The sequence below is a fragment of the Eretmochelys imbricata genome, chromosome 16 (genome assembly GCF_965152235.1).
Source record: "Eretmochelys imbricata isolate rEreImb1 chromosome 16, rEreImb1.hap1, whole genome shotgun sequence".
Classification (NCBI taxonomy): domain Eukaryota; kingdom Metazoa; phylum Chordata; order Testudines; family Cheloniidae; genus Eretmochelys; species Eretmochelys imbricata.
This window is the reverse complement of record NC_135587.1, coordinates 24,880,587-24,904,075: the sequence shown is the minus strand read 5'-3', so window position 1 is coordinate 24,904,075 and position 23,489 is coordinate 24,880,587. Positions and strand designations below refer to the sequence as shown.

Genomic DNA, 23,489 nt, shown 5'->3' with positions numbered 1-23,489 from the left:
CGGTGCAAAAGTACCACCATGATATTTTCAAGAATTCTTCTACCCCGTATAAATGTACTGCATGCTGATTCTTCAGATTTGTGATAAAAGGCTAAACTTGTTAGAGCATTTTACTTATTTACGTATATGCTAAATATCAAAATAGGATATTGCTGGTTATCTACTAGACACTCATTCATTCCAGTTTGATGATAATCTAAATAACTAATTAAAAAACCTCTCTGTACAATATATAAATCTGTGGGAGGAAAAAAAAAAGTCTCCTGTATGAATTGCTTGTCAAGTTCCCAAAACATCAGGGAAATAATATTCTCTAAACAGCTGCAACCATTGTATTTGTTTGAGACATCAGTAGGCATAAGCGATATAATTCTTCTCAAAAGCTTTTTGCAAAAAATAGGATTAATTGGCTGTAGACATAACCAACATGCTCCATAGAAAAGGTGGTATTCCAAATCTGAAAATCATTGAAGTGCGAAGAGAAATTCGATTCAAGCTATATAAAAGAATAATATGGAAAAGTTCCTTATCCTTGCTATTTGGGACTTGCACCATAGCAGATGCAGAGAGGTAATCTATCAGTTTTTGAGTGTCTACAAAATGCAACTCTCCAGATAGCAGGTTTAAAGTAAAGATTTAATACAGTCTCCATCTACTATGATGTTGCAGTGACAGTTTAAAACTCATTCTCTAAATCTCAGCAGACTTTATAGCTAGCAGTGGGCCAATATAAAGTTTAATGGCATTACAACACATAAATCATCTTTTAAAGATGCTACTAGTAGCTCCAATATTAAATGCAGACAATCGTCTACGTTATAAATAATTTATCAAACACCATTTTAGATTAGCCTTCCATGCTGAGTTATTTATTTTAGCCTTTACTGTAGTATTCCTAAGGCACGTTTTGAAAGATCCATTACTGGTCAGTTTAATGAACTTGGGGGTCTGTTTTGTTCCCTTCAAGCACTATGGTACAGCTGTGGTGACCATTACATGGCTGATCTGGACCTCTTTGTGCCTTTTACAAGTGCTACCCATTTGTCATGCAGTGGTAAATGGAGTTGCACATTGGAGTCCTGGGACACATTGTGTGATGTAGTGATGGAGACAAACAGATAGCTCTATAAAGTGCTGCTTGTCACAGCTGACTTGTATTACAGTACATCACTCGTACTGTAATCTCATTTAAGAAGCCGTGGAGACCCAGGAGAATGATATTCCCAGTTAGCTTGGTCTTTCCAACCATAAAGCAGGAAGTGCTCCTTTTATATACTCTGAACTTTTAGGGGTTTTTTAGATTAATTATTACAGTGCCATTGTATTCATGCCACTGTAGTTAAGACTGTGTCAGCACTTCCATTATAACCCCCTATTTTCTGACCATAAAATCTCACTCATTTGTATGCAGGGTCCCTACACAGGAACAGTTCTTTAAAAAAAAACCAGTTTTTACAAGGGCATTTTGGTCATCTTTTTAAGTTACGAAAGTCTGAGAAAAATATTTCACATTTGGGTGCTGTTTAATTAAATGTCTTAGATTTAATTAAATAGGCTGAACTATTTCAAATTATGGTCTTATAATATTTAATATTCTGAGAGGATCTTAATTATAATAGGCATCTACCAAATAGAGACTGTTTTGGTCTATCAGTTACTTTGGGTTCAAGAATATTTTGCTAACTGAGTAACACACATGGTGCATTTTAAAAGCAAAAAAGTGCTTTTTTTACCCAGGAGATTGAGGCGACTCTGAAGGAAGATTTAAAATTGAGCACAGTTGTTTTTATGTTCAAATAGAAAAGGCCTCATCTATTGCCAAAGAGAACTAAAGTGGATATATTGTCCTTAACCTGTGGCCTATAATGTGTTCCTTAGTTTAAATTTCATTTGAGTTTGTTTAAAACTTGTACAAAAGGATTCATTTAAAATAGTGGTAAACTTCCAGGTAACCAAAAATGTGTAATTCTATTTGGTTTACTATGTTCATTTCCATAGACAGTACTAAAATGTTCCTGTCGTGCTAGGATTCTAATTAACGAAATTATTCACTACCACAAAACACTGAAGTGATGTGCAGAAATTTTTTTATGTGGCTTTGCTGTTTTGTTCCCCAGGGCGAATCTGTACAAAGTGCAGCTGAATATATTTTAAAAGATTTCGTCTGATAAAATGGGGGTAAAGTAAGAAACCACACTATTTCTGTGGCCGAGTGCAGACCTCTTGGTCAATGTCCTAATTAAGCTGTGAGAATATGAATACTGCTAATAACAAACTCTTGTGTGGAGGATCACCGGAGAATGTAAAGTATGCCTTGGGTACAGACGTGATTGTGGCTGAGCTACTTTGGGGATCCTCTTCAGCTGCACTTCAACGCTGGCGCTTGTGCAGCTGCTGTCTGAATCTGAAAACATTCTCGGACTAGCATACGTACCCTAAGGATCGTTATTTCCTGTGGCAGGGTTTTAAAAAAAAAAACTTTGAAGGCTGTACATGAAGTGAGCAGAGCTGCATTTACCAAAAGCAGCTTTGAAAGCTAATTTGCCAGTGCATTCCCGACTTCTAATGATGGCAAGTCAGATATTCAAACTGCTACATGCACTATTAAGAGCTTGGATAAAACTGGTAACTTTGGAGACTCAAATTTCAGTTGCTCCATGGTGCCTTGGTTGTACGTCATGTTTAACTCGACATCGCCACAGTGTTGGAAAGGTCTGCAATAACTAAACACCTCTTGGTGAGTTAAGGATAAAACGTTGACTTGGAATTTCCTATACGCGTATAAGAGTCATGGTTTTTAGTATTGTCTTGTTACATTTGTCTGAATTAACATGTTCTGTTTGTTTAAGTCAGAGAATAATCATTTTTTAAAAATGTTCCTTGAGCTAATGCACTGGAAGTAAATGATAAAAGTGGGGGTTATAACAGCGTACTGGACGTGTAATTATAGCAACTTCACAAGGTGAGATTCACACACCAAAGAGCCCAATCCTGCGGTGTCTACGCGGACAAAAGTCCAGTTGAAGTTAATTCTAGCACTGGCATGTAAGTAAAAGTTCTGACAGAGTAGAGCTTGCAGGACTGGGTCCTAAGTAATGTTTTCCCCTTGATGAGTGTAAATTCACATGATGTATTAATGTAAGTATTATTTGGCCATTAAGAAGATAGTACTTTGTCTTCTGTTTCCTTAAGGCAGTGGTTCCCAAACTGGGATTTGTGAACTGTTACAGGGGATTCCCTAATGGCAGACAGAGCTGTCCCTAGGGACCCCGGCAGCACAGAGCCCCTGAACGTCCAAGAGCGAAGCAGATCAAAGCAAGCATCTCTGTCACACTGAGGAGATTTAAATCTCAAGACTCCTTTATAAGATGGAAAGGGAGGTGGATATTTTTTGCTGTTTTTAAAATTAAATAGGCAGCCAGTATTGTTTTAAAAATTATTATGAAGAACAAGTTAAGCTTTGTTGTAAGCTTTGTTGCGTGTTTTGCCCGGACTGCTGATTGTTTATGTAGGAGGACCTCTGAATTGGCTTCTTAAATACCTTCATGCTGTTTCACATCTGATAGTCCTTGATGAAACCTAGTTATAACAGGCTTATTCAAAGTGATACAAGCTACAAAAGTGAGATCTTGAAAGCTTGTTGCTGTTTTCATAATGCAATAAAAATACTGTAATGATCAATAATAAGTGTGTGTAATAAGCATGTCATAAAAACAAATTTTATATTTCTAAGATCGCTGCTTTTATACTCGGGTAAAGGAGAAAATCCCTGGAACCATTCATTTTTAGGAGGGGGTTTGCAAGACTGACATTTTAGTGAAAGGGGTTCACAGATGGTTAAGGTTTAATATATTGCTGCAGGAGATGAAATTGTTTGTGTTTAATACCTAAAAATCACGTTTTGCCTCATTTCATCACGAGTGGACATTTTAGTACCTGGGTGTGTTTTGTTTTTTTAATACACTGGTGTATCTAGCCCATTTGTACCAAGTAGCATTGAATTTACTTCACAATTGGTATTGGGCAAGAAACCTATCCATTACCAGCTGATTATCAGTGGTCAGATGAATTTTTGCTGCCTGGGTGACACTTGCAGACTCTTCTCCTCTCCCCAGGAGTGACTTCTGAGGATGAGGGGAGAGTGAACAATTTCCAAGGGTCAGCCGCCAAGCAATAATTAACACACTAGACAAGCCAGCCTCCAGGTATTTTTAAACAAAAACCAGGCTCCAAATTTCTCATCCCAACAGTGCCTGGAGTGGCTTAATCTTTCCAGTTACAGTGTAGAGAGATTAGAGGGGACCAGTACTGAAATGGAAGGAAACAAAATCAAAAATTTTTTTCTGGCCAGTAAATCAACTTTAAAAAAAAACATTTGTTGTCCCAGCTCTAATCCTAGTCAGCCCAAATGAGGGAACATCTTTTAGAAGTGGCTTCAGTGATTGTCTCTAATTTCTGAGGACCATTTGGTCTGTCAGAGACCACTGTCCGTCTCTGAATAGTACATGAATCTTTTTTGTGGGTTCTTTTTAATCTCTCTGACTTTAAAACCAATCAGTTGCTCTTTTGATTCCCAGAGTTGTGATTCATGGATTTATGAAATTTGTATGTAGCTTTTCCTAAATAAGCGAGCATTCATAGGACATCTGCTTGTGGTATTATGGTGTGTGTGTGGAGGACTATTTAGTCCGCTCCTCCCCGAAGCATGAGGGAACAGTGGGTCCTAAGTTGTGATTTGAAGAGAGTTGGCTTGTTAAATGTGATCTAAGAGGTTGGAATAAGGAAAAGTTATATATAATAATCCTCCTACCATCATCATCTTTTACAGCAGTTGCTGCAGGGATGGTTTGTGCTCATGAATGGCAGAGAAGGTGAACCATGAGACAGCTGTTAAATTTCAGCTCGGGACTGCATCTTGTCCAACTGTGAGCCTTTTCCAGCTCCTGCTGGATGTATGTGAAACAGGCTGATGAACCACTCTACCAGTAATAGAACCTTTGTCACCTCAATACAACTTTAATGCCGTATGTTCAGTTACAGTGTGAAGTTGCGGATTCGCCTTCGTCTCACAATACCTAATGGCGTCCAGAATTGTTTGTAACATCCCTGGATCTTGTCAGGGATTGTCAGTTCGGAGTTGCATTTGAAATGAAATCTAATTCTTTCCTGTGCTGAGTCTGTAGAGGGAGCTAATGTAGCTGTAATAGGCTTCCCTTTTCTGCTACAGAGCAGCTACAATTATGCGAATCCTTTCAGGCCACAACTTGCTGTACAGAATGCCTAGTTTGAGGCCAGTTATTCAATGAAGGTTTTTGTTGTAGTTGTGTATACAATTAAATAGATTTTTTTTGTCATGTGCTCTCTGAGGGAGAGTTTTGTTGCTTAGAGCACTAGGTGAGCATTGGGCTGATGCATGGAACTTACTGCGCTCTCTCTGAAAGGTAATTTAGATAATTTCCATTAAATAGAGAACAATTCAGATTTCCTCTGAGAAACTGTGTAAGTCAGGTGTCTGTATGGTATGTTGTTCTTTAAAGCATGCATGTTCTTGAAATGCAAACTCTTTGAGCATTAGAAATCCTATGCAAAGTAGTATGTTGGTATCTCAAATACACATTTGTAAACTTATGTAGGACTAAAACAGTAATGCATAATTTTAGCCATAATAGGAATTAGATTTGAGGAGGTTTCCCCCACTTGAAACAAGCATTATCTTTCCTTTCCTAGAATACCCAAGTCTAGAGATGAGTAGAATCGTGCTGCTTCATTAACTCGGAACTAGTTAATGAAACTGCACAGTAGAGTGTCCATACTACTGACAAAAGTATAAATGGATTACACATTCGTTTAACAGTCGTATAGTCCATTTAAATTGAAAAATTGTAACAATTGGTATTTACAAATACACACTTCACCTGGATTTATATAAAAGTGGCCATACTCCCATTCCTGCTATAAATCTTACATTCTCAAATTGTCTTCATCACTGTTTTTCTTTTTCTTTTAACTCTTCTCCTGTACACTACACTGGAATATGAAAACATTAGCTAGCTATGATGCAGTGCAGACCAAAGCTCCCCTGTAATGCAGCTATTCAGAGGAGTAGAATAAATTTTGCAAACCAGGTTGGCTGTGTTACAAAACATACAAATCATTTTCGTACTATAGAGGATGATTAAATCGTCTCTACTCAAGGCAGTCTTTAACTAAACTAGTATGCAATTTGTATGCAAGTGGTTTTCACGGCACTACAGGGAAACTTGCATTCTAGATTGTTGTACATGCATGTATTTAAGGTCTGGAAGATAGTAAATCGTTATGAACGTCAGTTTCTCCCCTTCATAGTTTAAGGTTTTTCGTTTCTTAAATTTTTTCACCCTGACCCCTTCATTATAATCGGTTTGACATGTACCACTGATGGCGCTCATCATGATTGGAAAGCTGGTCCTTGCGGTAGTGCTGACCATTGTTCAGATTCACAACACTGTATTATAAAGATGCTGCCTGTGTTTCTACCTTATCCTTCTAAGACAACTTAGGCCATGTACAGAAATATACATCTCCATCTGATAGTATTGTCTTAGTTAATAGGGCAAGTGATCCTCTTGAATCACACTTCAGTAACCTCTAGAAAGTAGCCCCTTAATTTGATCATTCGTAATTTTGCTCCTTCTGTACATTAGATTAGTTTTCCCTTTTATTTAAATGAAATGACAGTTTAAGAATGTTTCTGTCTAGCTACACTGTGCTGCACAATTTCCACATTTACAGGAGTTGGTAAACTAGATAAGCTTTATTTTATATTCCCCCCCCAGGAAGAGGAAGCCAAACAGCTTGTGAGAGATGCCATCGCAGCTGGAATATTCAATGATCTGGGCTCCGGCAGTAACATAGATCTCTGTGTTATAAGCAAAAGCAAGTTGGATTTTCTCCGTCCTTACAATGTGGCCAACAAAAAAGGCGAAAGGTTAGTATTTCCGAAGCTGCCTATTGTCCAGTCTTTCCCTAACATTCCAGACATTTCAGTCAGATCCTTCCCAGTACATTTTGATACTGCTTTTTCAGTGTCCACCACCATTAGCTCCTGCGCTCAGAGGAAGGGCTCACCCATGTTTGGAGAATAGCCTCTGCATATGGTTGCTGATTTTAAACGCACTCTCTGGATCACTAGCATTTCCTTTAAAACACAGAAGGTTGTAGAGATTTTTCTATAGATCGTTGCGGGAGGGACTGTCAATTGTTCTATGGCTAACTTGGGCCTAACAAAAAAATGTCAGTATAATGCAAAGAAGATAAGGAATTTAGGGGAACAAATGTTGAAGGTTGTCAGCGATGCTCCTTTCTGCTGGAACATCCCTCTCTTGACCTTTTCACCACCTTTAGAGTTTTGTGCTATTTATGTTCTCCAGCTCCCTAGTTTGACAGGCCACAGCAAAAGACAGATCCTGCCATAGCCCTCCTTTCACTATGCTGTGTGCAAAACTACAAATGTGACAAACCATTTTATGCTGTTGCTCTTTTTCCTTCAAAGCCAAAGCTGATGCATTTTGAATTCTCTGAACTTAAACTTCCAAGAAATTAGTTAAGTACAGCCACCCTACCCTCTCTAAGTATGATTCCACAGTGCAGTTTTCATGATTGAACTCAGAAGTGACCGAACGTTTTAGGAATACTCAAGGCATGGAGGTGGTGAAATTCCAAAGTAAGCAAATGTGGGTGCAGTTAGTTGGGTAAGAGACCAGCTGAAAGTTTAACTGCTAACCATGCAGCAGTCACTCCTGCACACTGCATTGCCTAATTAATGAGTCACAGCCCCTGCAGGCAGTTGAAAGATTTTGCAATATGTATATTTACACAGGGTGTAATGTGGTTGTGCAACTTACATACTATTGCAGAAATAGTGGAATGAAAATAAAAATTCACCTTTCTTTAAAGCAAACAATAGGCAAAGGCACAGTGCCAGTCAGTCCAATGTATTCATAGTAGTTCTACTCGCATAGTATGAGTTGCAGAGCTCTTTCTGTTAGACTTTCCATTATAAGCCTGCATGGGATATGATACTGAGTTCCCTTGTTCATGAGAGAATTCTGCAATTGCAGAGTAATTCAGATAACTTTGAATTCCATGGTACAATCATATTGTGGGTGGGGGGAGCCAGCCTCTAGGCTAAGATCAAATGTGGTGTGAGTAACACACAGTCACTGCCTTAGTCTTTCAGGCTTGCTGAGTGTTTTTAGACTGCAACTTTAGAAAGCCAAAGTAAATTTAACATTTTTGTTGTGCAAGATGTAGCAGAATGTTCTGCTACTGATGTGAAAGTTAGTGCTGTCCCCAAACAGGACACCTGCAACAATGTGCTCATCGATTACAAAATACAGCAGTCAGGAAAATTACACTATTGCATTTACTTCTGGCTTATCTGGGGCATATCTCCATTTAAATTGTAAGGTGTTTCATGTAACTTCACCATTCATCTGTTCCTTTAGATTGATTAAGATTCAGCCTTAACGTTTTTTTAATGACCTCTTCTTTGATATCCACTTTGTCTGGATTCAATTCTAGGGAAGTTCTATGTTAGGGAGCTGCTCTGTAACTTTCATTGATTATCTTTAACAGGTATGGTAAGTACAGGTGTGAAAAAGGAACTACAGCTGTTCTTGCAGAAAATGTGGCTCTCCTGGACCTTGAAGTGGTGGATGAAACAGTACAAACAATGGACACTTCCTGAAGTATTGTGACACAGAATTACTACGTTAACCATGTCTGGTTGATATTAGAAGCCTTCCTGCATGGAAAAACCTCAATTTATAGTAAATAAATGGATTCTGACCAATTAGTGGAGTGAGTTTTGTTTTGGTTTTCACTGTTGATTGGTTCTGTATGTAAGGAATGGTAAGTCAGCCAAACAAAAATCTTATTAATGATCTGCTGTCTGAAAGGTCGTCCTACACATTGTAAGCTATGAGTGAGTCACAGGGCAGCGATCTGAAGTACATGTTCAGCTAGTTGGGCCATTCCCTCTTGAGTGGATGCCATTGTCATGAATCAGCTGCTACCTGTACTTGGGTAGTCAAGATAGGACTAGCAGAAAAACCTGCTACCACTAAGTTCAGTGGCTTCTCTATGTCTTGTGTTTCAACACAGAAAACAACAGCTAGACATTGGTAATAAAGAGTCAGGCTAGCCTCTAAAACAGCACAGTGGATAGACGTTCTTAGAAGGCAGAATTTGAGCAGAACTGGTGTAACTTTGATTTAGTCCATTTCCTTACAAGTTGAGCTTGATGCAGTGTGAAACTAACAGATATTGGGGAATATAAACACTTTACAAGAACAATTTTAGACTTGAACTCAGTCATTTTGCAACAAAACACTTTTTGTTACTTAACACTGGACTCAAATATATAGTATTTTTTAACAAAGGAAGTTGTTTATTTTGTAAATCATGGTTTTATTTATCTAAAAATGCACAGTTGCAAAAATTTACCTTTTTAAAATACATTTACTTATAAGCACTAATAATCTTATGTAGCAAGGAAGTGACCAGACTTATCAAAACACTCAAGTAATTTGAGCCTTCTTGACAGCCAAAGAACTTTTATTCTACATTACACCAACAGAGGCATTGCACAACCATGTCTATGAATGTGTAAATTGCCACTGTAGTTCAAAGGAAACCTGCAGTACAAAGGTGACCATTTAAATACACTAAAAATCTGGCTTCTTGATCATTTCTGAACATGTTAGCATTGGGAATGGAGGAAGCATTCTGGCCTCTCTCCTACTGAACTGAATATCCTGGCTCCCACAGGAGAGCAACAGCCTGGACTTCCTAGCGGGAAGTATCAGTAAAATGGCATCTTACATTTAAGAGATACCGGCATCATTCACAGCAATGAATATCTTTAGCCGAATCTTTTGAAATTCAGTTTAACTGGGCACTGCAGTTTTCCTTTAAATAGTGAGAATTAGGTTTAACAAAATCCATTCAAAGCATATACATGTATTTAACCCTCTTACCCTGATTTTATTTCCAAGCAGCTATGGGCTTTTTTTGAAAGAGTAAGGTGTCACAGGCTGTATTTAAACACTTGAACAACTGTCACCCACAAACATACATGATAGCAATGGACTCTACCTCACACAGAAGAAACACTATAACAGTACAAGTTTATTTCCCCTGGGTGTTGTCCTTTGAGATTAACTGCAGCAGTTCCCCTGAACAGTTAGGTGAAATGGAAACACTTGAACGTGAATCCGCAAGTTTGGTTTCTAAAGCAGTGAATACTTTTCATTGTCTCTAATGAAACAAATCATTGATTCAATGAATGAATTTTGTTGACTGAAAATTTTTAGGTCTTTAAAAGACTAATTTTTTTTTTAAACAAAATGTCTCCTTCAAATCAGCTTGAGTTTCTTATAAAAATTCACATTTTATAAATTAGCTTTCACAGTTAAATAGGTATGGGCTGATCCTTATTTAAAATTACACAAAGCATTGGTCTTATTTCATGCTAAATGTAAATAATATTACTATGTTTGAAAAAAGTTTTAAAACACTGCTTTCCTTACATTTTATTTATGAATGGCTAAAGTACCATTGGATTTGGTAAAAGTATCTTCCCCAAAATAGAATTGGCTTAGAGTAATACTGGTTTTATAATAGACTTTTAGCCTAACAAGATTAATGCCAAAGGGGAAAATACATTTATAAAGATACATTGCTTATAGAAGCAATGCTTTTCAGGTATATGCTAGACTCACCTCATTGTCTATAACCAAGTTAACAGATAAATGGATCTGCAAAATATTCACTCTAAATTTTCAGATAAAAAAAAAAAAAAAAATCTTCAAACAAGTGTCCGTCCCTTCCTCTTTTTGCAAAGGAGGGGATAAAACACAGAGCTGAATGCTTTAAAAATATATGAACTAAAAACTGAAATTGCTATTAACCATGTGCAGAAGAGGCAAAGTAGCAGTTATACAATTTACACAATATCTACTGCAATTCTTACATTAGTATAAAGTGATTTCACTGAAGGAATTATTTCAATATTTCACATTACAGTTAAGATAAAGGGGTGTGTCAAAGGCTCAATGAGACACCCCTGTTAATATAATCTATTCTAGATTACACACAACAGTTTTAAGAAAGGACCCTTAAATGATCTACATCTGTAGTATGTTATTGGCTTTGAAAAAAAAAATGCTTGCAATACCTCATAGAATCTTCACTTTAAAGCATGACCACCTGGTAAGAGTCCTTGTCAAATAACCTGCAGAAATAATGGAGCATCTTGCTACCAGTGCTCAACTCTCTCACTTGAGTTTGACTAGGCACCGGTTGGTTTCATCTGAGAAATAAAAATTCAAGTAAGACTAAGCTGTGATGGCTTTTCTTAGAGAGTGTTTGCAGATGATTCAAGTGCTGGAGGTCCAAACATGCATCTGTTTTGCTATTTGGTGCACATAACCAATGTCAGGTCTCTGATCTGGATCAGGGTATATGCACATGCTGACCAATTCACGTAGCTGAAAAGGAAGGAAGGAAGAATTGCATGAAAATATAATGTACCACCCTGTTCCTTTTTGGAAAGGGGAAGGGACTATTTGAATGCAAAGAACCCTGGACTGGAGTGTCAACTCCTTTATTCTTTTCCATCTGCTATATGTTCATGGCAAATCAGGAAGTGTGTTTGTCTAGTTTCCCTATTTGTAAAATGACTAGTCCCTACCCAGACAATTCACTTCATAGCACTGAAGTCTAATATTCTGTACTAAGTTGGTGCATTTAGTTGTGGCTTCTTAGACCCATTCTGTACCCTAAAGAGTTTGCAATCTAAATGTAACATACAGGAGAGAGGAGGCAACAACCAGTGGTTCATCCATTACATTTAGCATTTTGTTAGTTTAAAACTTTGTAATTCCCCCCCTATGTTTAATGAGTTAGAGCAGGGGTGACCAGTCAGAGGCAGATGGCTACCTGAGAGAAGAGAAGAGTTAGCAGGTGCCTGAAGGAGGAGTATGTGTTTGCTTCATGTACAGGAGGTGAGACACTGAATCATGAATAGGAGGGAGGTGGTGATGAAGGGTTCGGTAAAGCAGGCAAAGTAGGTGAAACAGCAGTCGGGATGAAGTAGGAGAGTAGAGCTGAGCTTAGCTTTAACAGTGAGGACAAGGAACTCAAACTGGATAGGAAAAGATACGTGGGAGGGGCCACAGAATGACATGACCAGGATTTGGATGCAGGGGAAAAGCATAGGAAAGAACAGAAAATGAGCCCAAAATTGCAAGTTGGACAGAGATGACACATAAGACTTGTGAGTGAAGATGGAGAAATGGAAGTGAACTGTGGTGTTCAATTCAAGGAAGTTCTATTCAGCGCACACTTCTATATAATGATCCTGCATTGCATCCTAGCAGCAATCAGTGGCAGTTAGCCAGTTCAAGATTGAATTAAGTTTTGAAAAGCACTTTGAGATCCTTAGACATAAGATAGAGCACTAGCTGTGCGAGACACAGCAGTGTGACAATGACACTCGACTCCAGGACCTTAGTGCAGAAAAGAGATGGGTCACTGATTATAAGTAATAAAATGCAGAAGGACCAGAGTCTCCCTACCTCCCCATCCTCTTTATTGTACACATGAAAGATTGTAGCTTTTAATTATACAGACACCAAAAGCTGCTCGTACCCCCAAGGCATGGGGAGAAACAGCCTTGAGCCTCTGATCTTCTCACATCCTCCCAGTAGCCACAGTGCCAATTATTTTAATGGTAATTAAAAGCATGACCATACAGCCATCAAGCACACATCTTCAGCTGGATTTACACAACTGAGGTTTTCACTTCTGAATGGCAGTAGGTCCTGTAAAATGACAATTGTTTCTGGGCCTGAAGCAGATTACAACACTAGGAACAGTAGCACAATGGTACAGGGTGAACAATGATCGTGTTTATATAAAGGAGACACACCACAAGGGGAAAGTGCCAAAATAAACTTATTAAACTACAGGTACTGATGTAGCCTTACTACCTAGGATTGGGGGGTGGAGGGGAAGAGGAGGATGGTATGCTTTGTCATCTCTGCTATGGCCACAGTATAAACTCATTACTAGAGTATCTGAGCACTTTTCACTAAAATTAGTAGTAAAGTCTATAGTGAACTCCATGGACCCTTTGACTCTCTCTTTTGGGGATAAAAACAAGTGTATGCTGTTTATATCTGATAACAACTAAACATATAGTCTTAGCATGCGCCTGTACCTTGAATTATAAGATGGATGATATTTTATTAATCTCAGATGATGCCAACCTCTTTACAATGTATTAAAATAATCAGCAGTCAATGTAAAGTTATGTGAAATCAATCTGCTGCCTTTTGGTAGGGTAAACTGCTGCTTGAATTCAGAATGATGGAGAGGCAAAGATTTTCTCCAACAACTATCCTAGCATGCAAGAGCTAAATCCAACTTCCATTCTTATCTACTCGCAGGTCACAGATGAAACCTTGATAATCACTGCAAATAAGTGTTTGAAATGACTTGATCAAATCACCTTCAGCAGATAGACTGGGGAGTTGGAACATAAGAATGGCCCTACTGGGTCAGACCAAAGGTCCATCTAACCCAGTATCCTGTCTTCCAACAGTGGCCAGTGCCAGGTGCCCCAGAGGGAATGAACAGAACAGGGAATCATCAAGTGATCCATCCCCTGTTGCTCATTCCCAGCTTCTGGCAAACAGAGGCTAGGGATGCCCATCCTGGCTAATAGCCATTGATGGACCTAACCTCCATGAACTTAAATAGTTCTTTTTTGAACCCTGTTATGGTGTTGGCCTTCACAACATCCTCTGGCAAGGAGTTCCACAGGTTGACAGTGCGTTGTGTGAAGAAATACTTCCTTTTATTTGTTTTAAACCTGCTGCCTATTAATTTCATTTGGTGACCCCAGTTCTTGTGTTATGAGAAGTAAAAACACTTCCTTATCTACTTTCTCTACACCAGTCATGATTTGATAGACCTCAATCATATCTTCCCTTAGCCGACTCTCTGCCAAGCTAAAAAGTCCCAGTTTTATTAATCTCTCCTCATTCGGAAGCTGTTCTATACCCCTAATCGTTTTTGTTGCCCTTTTCTGAACCTTTTCCAATAGATCTTTTCTGAGATGGTGCGAATACTGCACACAGTATTCAAGATGTGGGTGTACCATGGATTTATATAGAGGCAACATGATATTTTCTGTCCTATTATCTATCCCTTTCTTAATGATTCCCAGCATTCTGTTCACTTTCTGATGGCCCCTGCACGTGGAGTGGATGTTTTCAGAGAACTATGGCCATTTCTAGTTTTCTGTTCCAGGGAGGGAGCCTATCATGACAAGAGAAAATATTTGGATGGCTTAGCTTTAAAAAGCCCCAGAACAGGAGCAATTCATTTTAAGGAGCTTTATTAAAGCAGGGCACTTTTCTCTAATTACTCAAGTTTATTCATTTGATCTGGAGCTGAGAGCATGGTGTACATGAGAGATTCATGGGATCAGAAATCAGCCTGCAGTGTAACACATTAGCAGAGCTCAACCTTAGCTTCAAGATCGGTATGAGAGAGGCAAAGGGGAGCTTTGCCGTGAGCTGCCGAGGATGACTGAGCAACATTCAGCCTCACGGCATGGGCAAGAGTCAACTCCGACTCTCAGTGCGTGAGGATACGCAGGCTGCGTTTTCACATGGCTCACAGGCCAACGGGCCGTGACAATGTTAGAGCAGGCTCAAGAAATTACTCTCTGAGGCGGAATCTGAGCAAGCAGAACAGCCATGTATGTATTCACATACAAAATAACTAAGTCACCCATTCTGTCCTCTGACGCCATGATTACTGCTAGAACAAACGCTGTATGAGGCCTCATTCCACAAATTTCACCCATAGCTACAGCATTTTCCGAAGAGGCTATTGTGGTAGCCTGCTCCCTGAACCAGCTTCACTTTGTGCTTGCTTGGTTTAGGAAGTCCATCTGCTCCCACCCCTGGCCATTCACTCTGACAGTGTCACCATTTGGGTATTTCATACCGTAAAGAACTAAAGTAAACACGGCTCATACTACCCTCATGTTCCAGCATAAAAACATTAAGCTTTGTGGCTTCATGTAACAGCAGCAACTAATACGGTGAAATAAGCCAGAGCCGAAGGCCTAGCCCTCTCTCAGACTTGTCAGGCATTCAGTTAAGTGTATGAACACCATCTGTAGTCTAGTTCTCTGGGACCTGGAGCTTTTGAGCTTTAAACCATCCTTCTCACCCAAGACTGTATCACTATACTACACACACTCCGTAGCAGTGCCAGAGGGAAGCACACAGACAGTAATTGTAAAGACAGGAAACACATCTGTCAACTTACACTAATTCCTACTGCCAGCAGGCATATCATGAAGGGCATGCTATAACAGCACAGCAAATGGAAATTACTCTTTATGAAGGCAGTCTGGAAAACCAGCACTTTCTAGAAGAGTTTACAATTTTTTTTTAAGTTGGTTGCTTAGCAAGAATGCAAACTCTGTGAAAACCAGAAGCTCTGGTGTCTCTTCAGGAACACAGCACCCCTTAAAGCCAAGACCCTACGATGTATGTGCACACGAGACGGTCAGCATTTAGAGTCTGTTATGGTCAGGACATTATAGGTATGTTTCTTGCCCACAGAGCAGGAAAACTGAGAAATAAACCAGTTGTTTGTGACCGACTTGCTGACTCACAACTCAGGGGAGGAAGTTAATGCTTAGAACAGATGCTCTGAAAGAAAGCGGCGTGTGTGTGTGTGTTATCCTTCACCTGAAGAGGTGGGAGAACTGATTGCACATGTACATTCTTATCTTAACATTACTGCACATTTGCTTTGACTACAGTGAATCCATTGCTTCTGTAAGGCACTTTGGGATAGGTCTCCAGAGGGTACTGAAACGGCTGGTGTGGATGCTGTGTACCGTTTGAGTCAAAGCTGGTTCTATCCCACCGGTTGAATTAGGAATGGTTCAGCTCTCTAGCACAGACAGAGCCTCTGCCTGCAGGCTCAAGGAGACAGCACCATGCTAGTCCAGCCGGAGAGATGCTGTCCTGTGAGAAATGTCATGCTTTAAACACAAAAGCTCAAATTCTGGTGAGTGACGTGAAACTATTGGAAGTCCCTCAGAGTTTAGTCTCACCTCAGTGACTGACACCTCCCACACGTGCCCCTTTCACTAACAGTGCCTCACTGCAGCCAATCCAAGTCTTTATTAAGGGGGAAAAATCTACTGGATTGGCATGTTTAGGGATCTGTCCCCTCCAGGCCTGTGACTCCTGTTAACATTACGGGGAGCGATCTGCATCCATCCAGAGGAGACATAACCCTGCAACCAGCACACACCGGATTTTGCCAGAAGTGCACACTTCATTTCACAAAAGCTGCTGTGTGCAATGGAGCTGGAGCCAGAGCCCAGCTGCTCAGTTTTGTCTAGTACTATTTCCCAATGCTTTGTGCACAGATCTGGCATGGTACCTTTCCCTGGGAGCCAAATGTCAGCAGCTTAAGAGGATGTGCAAGTGAACCGGTTGCCAATTAAAGTGCTCTCAACCCAGTTTTATTTATTTTGTTGTGTCTGCATTTACAGGGAGATTGGCATATACCACAAACACAGGGGAGGGGAGGTCACTGTATGGATGCCCCATTTTTTGAATATGCAAAACTGATTTCAAACCCCTTTTGTTTTATGAACATTCTAACTCCTTCCTTCCTCCAGCATCCTCTTACCTCTAACTAGTTAGAGAGTATGCAAAACTAAGTGGGGATATTTCTCTAATCCCAGGAAAGACATACTCAGGTGGAGTTCTCTAGATTACCTGCATCTATGTAGTTTGTTGCTTCCCATTTCTACCAGGCTGCTGTTGTACAACCCGATAGCAAAGATGTTTTGAGCATCACCACAGTCCCCTTCTGGGGAACAACCTTGGAATACACATGGACTGTCTGCTAGCTGCCCTGGATTTTATTTCCCCTGTATCCTGTCTCTCACTGCACAGAGCTCTGCTTCTACTGAAAAACTACAAGTTAGACTCTCTCAATTACCTAAACAACTTCCTTTCATACACTAGGCAGCTATTTCTGAAAGAAGAAATGGAGGGAAAGAACTGGTTATTTAGGGCAATTCATGCACTTATCAAGAGACTTGGTTTCCTGTCTGATTTAGGTTCACATGAAATGGATTCGGTGGGCTTCAGTCTAGCTGACATTTGGCCACATTGAAAAAGCGCCACACAACTGTCATAAAAGGTCCACTGCAAAAGAAGGGGGTGGCTGCAACTGGATTTAAGCACAGTGGCAAAGGGGTGGGAGCAAGCATGCACAGCAGCAACTTGTGATATCGCTCAGTCCAGCCACTGCTTTCCATCTCTTGCTTTCATAGCAATAAAATTAACCAGACGTTAAAAAGCCCCCATATGGCTCCTGCTTGGATGCTTATTGTACTAGGCTAATCACTTCCCTTCCTCCTTTTAGTATCATTTTTCCCTTGTTATACATTTAAACAAACTGAGGACTTTATAGACTAAATTTAAACACCGTTTTATGGTGTGTTATTGTAGGGAGAGGTGTCAGGTTTTCCCCAGGTTTCGTCGTCATATTTTGCTAATGCAGGAGCACTCCAGATCAGACCACTCCTCGTTACTGGAAACTTCCTTTTGTTCCCCATTGGGCTCCATTTACTCTGCTGGTGCTTGGATACCATGGTGAGAGGTGTTTCAGCCGGATGTGCGCTAACCTAGGGAATCCTATCTAGAGGTCCCCAATTCTTTTCAGGTGTTGGGGGGGAGGGTCTACTTCAGATATGGCCAAAAACCACTTCCCTGTCTTCACGCACACTCTGCCCTCCCCTGCCCCCAGGGTCAGTTATTTTACCCCCACTGGTCACCACTTTCCAATCTGAGCATCAGGTGCCCAATTTACCTTTTCAGAATAATGTTCAGCTGGAAGGGGAGGGTAGTCACATTGTTCTATCTTCTGGCAAAGAGAAAACAGATTCATTTTATCTCCATAGAAAGGACTCTGAAGAGCTGCCATCTGTAGAGAAAAATGGAAGATAGTTTTAAACTGTGGAGGGTTTAGAAGCTCCCAGTACTGCTGATTTGCAATAGCAAGTTTTGCTCTGTGACAGGGCACAAATGTTGCTCTCTGACAGTGTACACAAATGGATACTGTTGCTCTTTGAGATATCAGTTTGTACACTGCCAAGCACCTATTACCAGATGTACAGCATACCTGCCGTTCCCTCATCAGCCCTACGCCGTGGACGTAAGCAAACAAAAGCTGTGTCAGGCAGCGGCAGTTGCACAAAGCACCTCGAGTCACAGAGCACCCTCTCCACAAGAAAGGCATGAGACTTGGTATTTGCACAGTGAAGTCAGACCTCTGCCTGTCCCCGATTCAGAAGGCTGGAACTCGGGTTTACCATGCTGCAGGGACACACACACACACGGGTACGTACGTCTCAGGCAGCTAAACTGGTTTCCTGGTGTCCCCAAGGACAGAGCATTCTTGTAAAAAGCAGAAACACAAAGAAACACCCGTGGCCAAGCAGAATGGAGAGTCACAGACCAAACACCTCCCACCACTCTCTTCAAATGATCAATGAGCACTCATTACACTTTCCTGGCCCTCATTACACAGGAGAGGCTTCTATGTTTTCCCCCAGCACTGTAATTATTTTTTCCTAAAATGTCTTACATGTGGGACTCTGTGAATATGGCTGGGCAGCGATTTTAGATGTACACCGAAAAAAAACTATAAATATCAATGTTACTTAAACCAAGGAAATAGGATTTCAGTGCGGCAAGAAAATTATTGTTCTAAACCAATTGCATGAAGTGGAATATGATAACCTATTATAAAAGTGATAATCTTTTAAAAGTAAAAGCCCTTTTGCCTATGATGCATGTTGCAGTTTCAATCTACTTCAGTCACGCTCCTGTTCAGAACAGAGCATATTTGCTCTCTGTGCCTGCTCAATTTTTAGTGGACTGTTGTAAAGAGTAAATTGATGCTTTCTGGACAACAAGCTGCTACCTAAAATTCAAAGTCTTTATAAATATGAACATTCCGCTTGATATTCTGAATAAAGCCAAGCCACGTGTTGTCGAGGGAAGAGGATTCTAAAAAGCTTTTGTAACCAGGCTACTGTGTCTTCTCCTAATCAGCTTATTTTTTTCATTTTAGTTTCTTTGGTTCCTGAGCCCCATATCTCAGTGTATTCAAATGTACTTTTTTTCATGGAGATAAATGGAAGATTCAAGCAGCCAGGATAACACGATGGAGGGGTTTTGAGGCGCTAAGATACAATTGCATCTTTGTGGGAGGAAATCAATTATGCTGCAAGTCTTTAACTAAGAGCTCTAAATGAACTTTAAATGCTGAGCCCCAGAACAGGAGCCATGAAGAGATGTGTGTTTGTGCACTTACAAAATATGGCATGAATAAATAATGCCCATTTAAAGTAAACATTGTGAGTCGAGTACCTTTTTGCTCTCTCTCTCAAACTAAGATTCAAAAACAGCAAGCCCACGATCCAGAGTATGTTCTGGCAATGTCAGGCGCAAGCCCAAGACTGTTCACCGTTACAACTGTCTCCAGGAACAGGAACAAATGAAATTCGCCATTTACATATAAGTGAACCAATAGCACTAATAAGAATGGTCTTCAAAGGGAAAGCCATGAGCTGCAGAGAGGCTCAGTAAGCAAGAGGCATGTCACCTCAGCATGCAACCCACACGGTGCCCCATCTGCTTATTACTCTATAACGTTGTTCAAGTGCTTCTTGTCACCCTCACTAACTGTCACATGCCACACCACACAGCAGAGTAATACCTCCTCCTAATGAAGCGCTATTGGATAATTGTTGATATTATCTATTCTGTTTAGAAGATCTTTTAAAACCATTTTGCATCAAAACAGCAAGCTTTTCATATTAACGCCGGCTGAAGTTGATGCTTCTTGCTATGGTTTTAATAAGGGGCTATTTGTTAATTGTTAGTCTTTTGCTCATTATCATGCACTGTGAAAGCTATCCAAAGAATATCGTCTTGTTGCTGACACACACAGCGAGCTCCCAGCAGTACTTAAAAAAAATCAACTCAAGACACTCTGCTCTGAAATTCTATAGTTTAGATACGTACATTGACAGACTATTAGTGATTTGAGGACAGAGGTGCAGCACGTGAATTACATCAGGTTTTGAAGACATTGCTTTCAGGCTTGCTCTGTGCAGTTAACAGAAAGTTTTTAACTCAGTTAAACCACACCAGTAAACAAATCAGATCGTTCTCACAACAAAACTGGTGGACCCACTACACTTCCCAGCAAAGGTTTTTGTTTGTTTTAAAGAATAGCAGGATTCTGCAGTGCATTTTACTAAGAGTTCACTAATATACAAAATATGTCCCATGTATTAGCAGAGCAGGACAAATAATTAAAATTAAAGTATACTTGGTAAAATAAAAGGACTAAGTACATTTTGTGGGACTGTAGCCACAATTTTTATTGGTACATCACTCACTAATTTGCCAGATATTAATGGAAAAGAGTTTCACTGTCAATTTAGAGAAACAATGATGCATTTTCAAGTTTAAATATATTTCAGGTAGTTCTTGCCAGTGTCATGTGTCAGATGTCCAAACATGCTTACATGTGGCAACTCAGGTGGAATTTTCAAGGTACCTAAAATTACTCTGAAATTCAATAGATGTTAGGTGCCCAATTCCCTCAAGCTCCTTGGAAAATCCCAGCTTCACTTTTCTTGTAGGTTTCCAGCTGTAGCTACTTTGTGTAACATGTAGTTAGGAATGTTTGCAGAACTGAATTTCACAGTACCAATGAAATCTAACATCATGTCCCCCTGTAGCAGGCAGCTAGATATGCTCTACTGAACAGACAGCAACTGCAGGCTGGGAGAACATAAAAAGTGTACATGATGCACACAGATAAGAATCTTTAGTCAGTGTCTACTTTGTATCTTTTTGTGGTTCTGAGTTTCACAGATTATCAGTATATACTGTATAATCTTAAATGTCATCGGTGATAAACAGGATCTTCAAAGAGCAAACTGGCATTAGTAATTTAAAATTAAAAAAGCACAGATTCCATGGTCTCTCTCAGATACGGTGACGATCTGTGTGTTACAAATACAAAGCAGAGTCAGGAAAACGGTAACCAAAAGCGTACCAGATAGGTCTTGTAGACTTCAATAAAAAGTCAATAATTCCTGGAAATCTGAAGATCTTTCAATTACAATTAAAATCACTGTCCATATCTCCTTACATAGCCATATGCAAAGTAAAACAAAAAATGAACACAACACTCATGTTCTTTTCAAGACTGGCAAATAGAAAATTAAAACTGAAAAAGAAGATGCCTTATAAATTCTGACTAAAACAGCCAAGAATGTGAACTGGAGGATTGTGAGTGCAGGCATTCCAAATGTATTGCTAACAACAGTTTGCGATGCCACATTTGGGTTTGCTTTTGACATTTTGGTTAGAACAATTACAGCAGAATGGCCGGATCTCCATTTAAAATTGGCCACCACACCGCATGACTGGTTTAAAAAATATGAAATCCTGTTAGTGTTTAAATTGATCATCTTGTTAAAAGTGCTAAAGCCATCGCTTGTGGCTACATTCTGGAAACGTAGAACTTATTTTTATCCCCTTGAAGTTATCTGGATGACAGATTTCCAAGGGAAGTGGGGAATGAAGACACCTCCCACTATTTTGATAAGATGTAATAAAAATCAATGTGTGATTGTAAATGTCACAGGAAGATGGTGCTGTATGACATAACACCCTCCCGCAATATTACTCAATGGAATTCCAATTGACACGCACATCTCTGAAGGTAATTTGTACAGTAAATCTCTCTTGAGTTTATCTCCCAAATAATGTCTGAAAAGAGGTATCAGAAGTGATTCATAACCAGCCAAACATTATTTTCCCACTTTTTAGCCCAATGGGAAAAAAAAGTTTTTTATTACAAGAAATTGGCATGAATAAAATAAAGATCCTTCAAAGAGACGTATAGATTTGATTTTTCAAATAATTTAAGCAAAGTTTAAAATGTCTAAAAATAATGACTTTTTATTCACTGAAATCAAATGGTAACTGGCCAGTATTTCTTGCAAGGTCAAAATATCAGACCTTGTCCACAACTTAAAGGGTTTCCTATATAGACAGCAAGTACAAAAATGCTTTTCAAGCCACATATGGCACACACATAATTATACTATTACCACCACAAAAGCATATTTATTTTGCCAAGCATGCTAGGACGCTTAGACTACGACACCATGAGGGGACCCTAATGTGCAGCAAAACCGTATCTTAGCATAAGGCTAAATATGTCTCTCCAAACAAAATCTGAGATCTTCTCTACAGCAGAACCCATACTTAGGAACAATCTTAAAGCAGCCTGATCAAGAACTCGCTTTGAACTGATCAGTGATGGGACAGCAGCACTTAACCTGGGCCACTGTCACTATTGCTCTTACCCCCGGTAGGACTAATGGTGCAAATAAAAGGCATCAGAGCGTCAGCTGAGCAACACCTTTACTGGAAATCTCAGTTTCAGGTCAAACCTGAACAATTCCAGCTATTTTTAATGTAAAAATTTTATTAAATTCTTAAAGCCCAAGTTTCCCTCACAATGACCCTATAAAGAGAAGTCTCTGGGATGCATTTCAGGTGATAGAAACATGATACACACCTTTCAGATACTGCTACACTTTATAGTTCCATTGTGTATATTACTAGTATCTTTAGATAGTAAGGATCCATGCATGTAAAGCAGCAGGCTTTTTAAATTGGTTTGTACATTCATCGGCTTTAAGTCCAGAAGGGACCAATGTGTTCATCTGGTGTGATCTCCCGCACAGCACAGCCACAGGATATCCCTGAATTAATTTCTGTTTGAACTAAAGCTCATCTTGTAGAAAAACATCTAAATCTTGATTTCAAAATTTCCCGTGAAATCTACCACAACTTGTGATAAGTTGTTCCTATAGTTAATTACCCTCTGTTAAAAATATGTGCCTTGTTTCTAGTCAGAATTTGTTGTTGCTGCTGTTGCTTTAGGATTCAAAGTCCTTTGTATTCCTTTCCTAGAGGTCACATGAATTTTAAGCCTGGGCCCAGAAACATTTCACTCAGCTGGAGTACGTTTCCACAATTGTTTATGATCATGAGAGCCTAGAACCGAGTTGCTGCTTTCCTCCTTTTGCAGTATGAGGCTATCACACACTGGTGTTAGCACCTAAGTTCCCACTAAGCTGCGTGGCCATGCAGCAGCCTATTAAGCACCGCACAGATGCTCAGGGCTGCAGTGGGGAGAGGCGCCTCTCCCCCAGCCCCGGACCTGCCACGGCGGGCAGAGGCACCTCTCCCCACCAGCCCCAGCCCAGCCCTGGTGGAGAAGTGCTCATTCCC

The 23,489-nt window shown here is 39.8% G+C and overlaps 2 protein-coding genes across 5 annotated transcripts in view; one reads left to right on the top strand and one right to left on the bottom strand.

Annotated features, from left to right (window-relative positions):
* The window catches only part of PSMB7 (proteasome 20S subunit beta 7), a 41,066-nt gene extending 32,230 nt beyond the window's left edge, over nt 1-8,836 (top strand). The window contains exons 7-8 of the mRNA XM_077835786.1: nt 6,816-6,967; nt 8,617-8,836. Coding sequence (XP_077691912.1) covers nt 6,816-6,967; nt 8,617-8,728 — 264 coding nt within the window. The 3' untranslated portion in view covers nt 8,729-8,836. The remainder of the gene's footprint in view (nt 1-6,815; nt 6,968-8,616) is intronic.
* Nucleotides 8,837-9,402: 566 nt separating this feature from the next.
* NEK6 (NIMA related kinase 6) overlaps nt 9,403-23,489 on the bottom strand; it is a 111,330-nt gene continuing 97,243 nt past the window's right edge. For all 4 annotated transcript variants that reach the window (XM_077835783.1, XM_077835782.1, XM_077835785.1 and 1 more), the window contains 2 exons: nt 17,968-18,081; nt 9,403-11,531 (listed from right to left, as the gene is read on the bottom strand). In XM_077835783.1, coding sequence (XP_077691909.1) covers nt 11,421-11,531; nt 17,968-18,081 — 225 coding nt within the window. In that variant the 3' untranslated portion in view covers nt 9,403-11,420. The remainder of the gene's footprint in view (nt 11,532-17,967; nt 18,082-23,489) is intronic.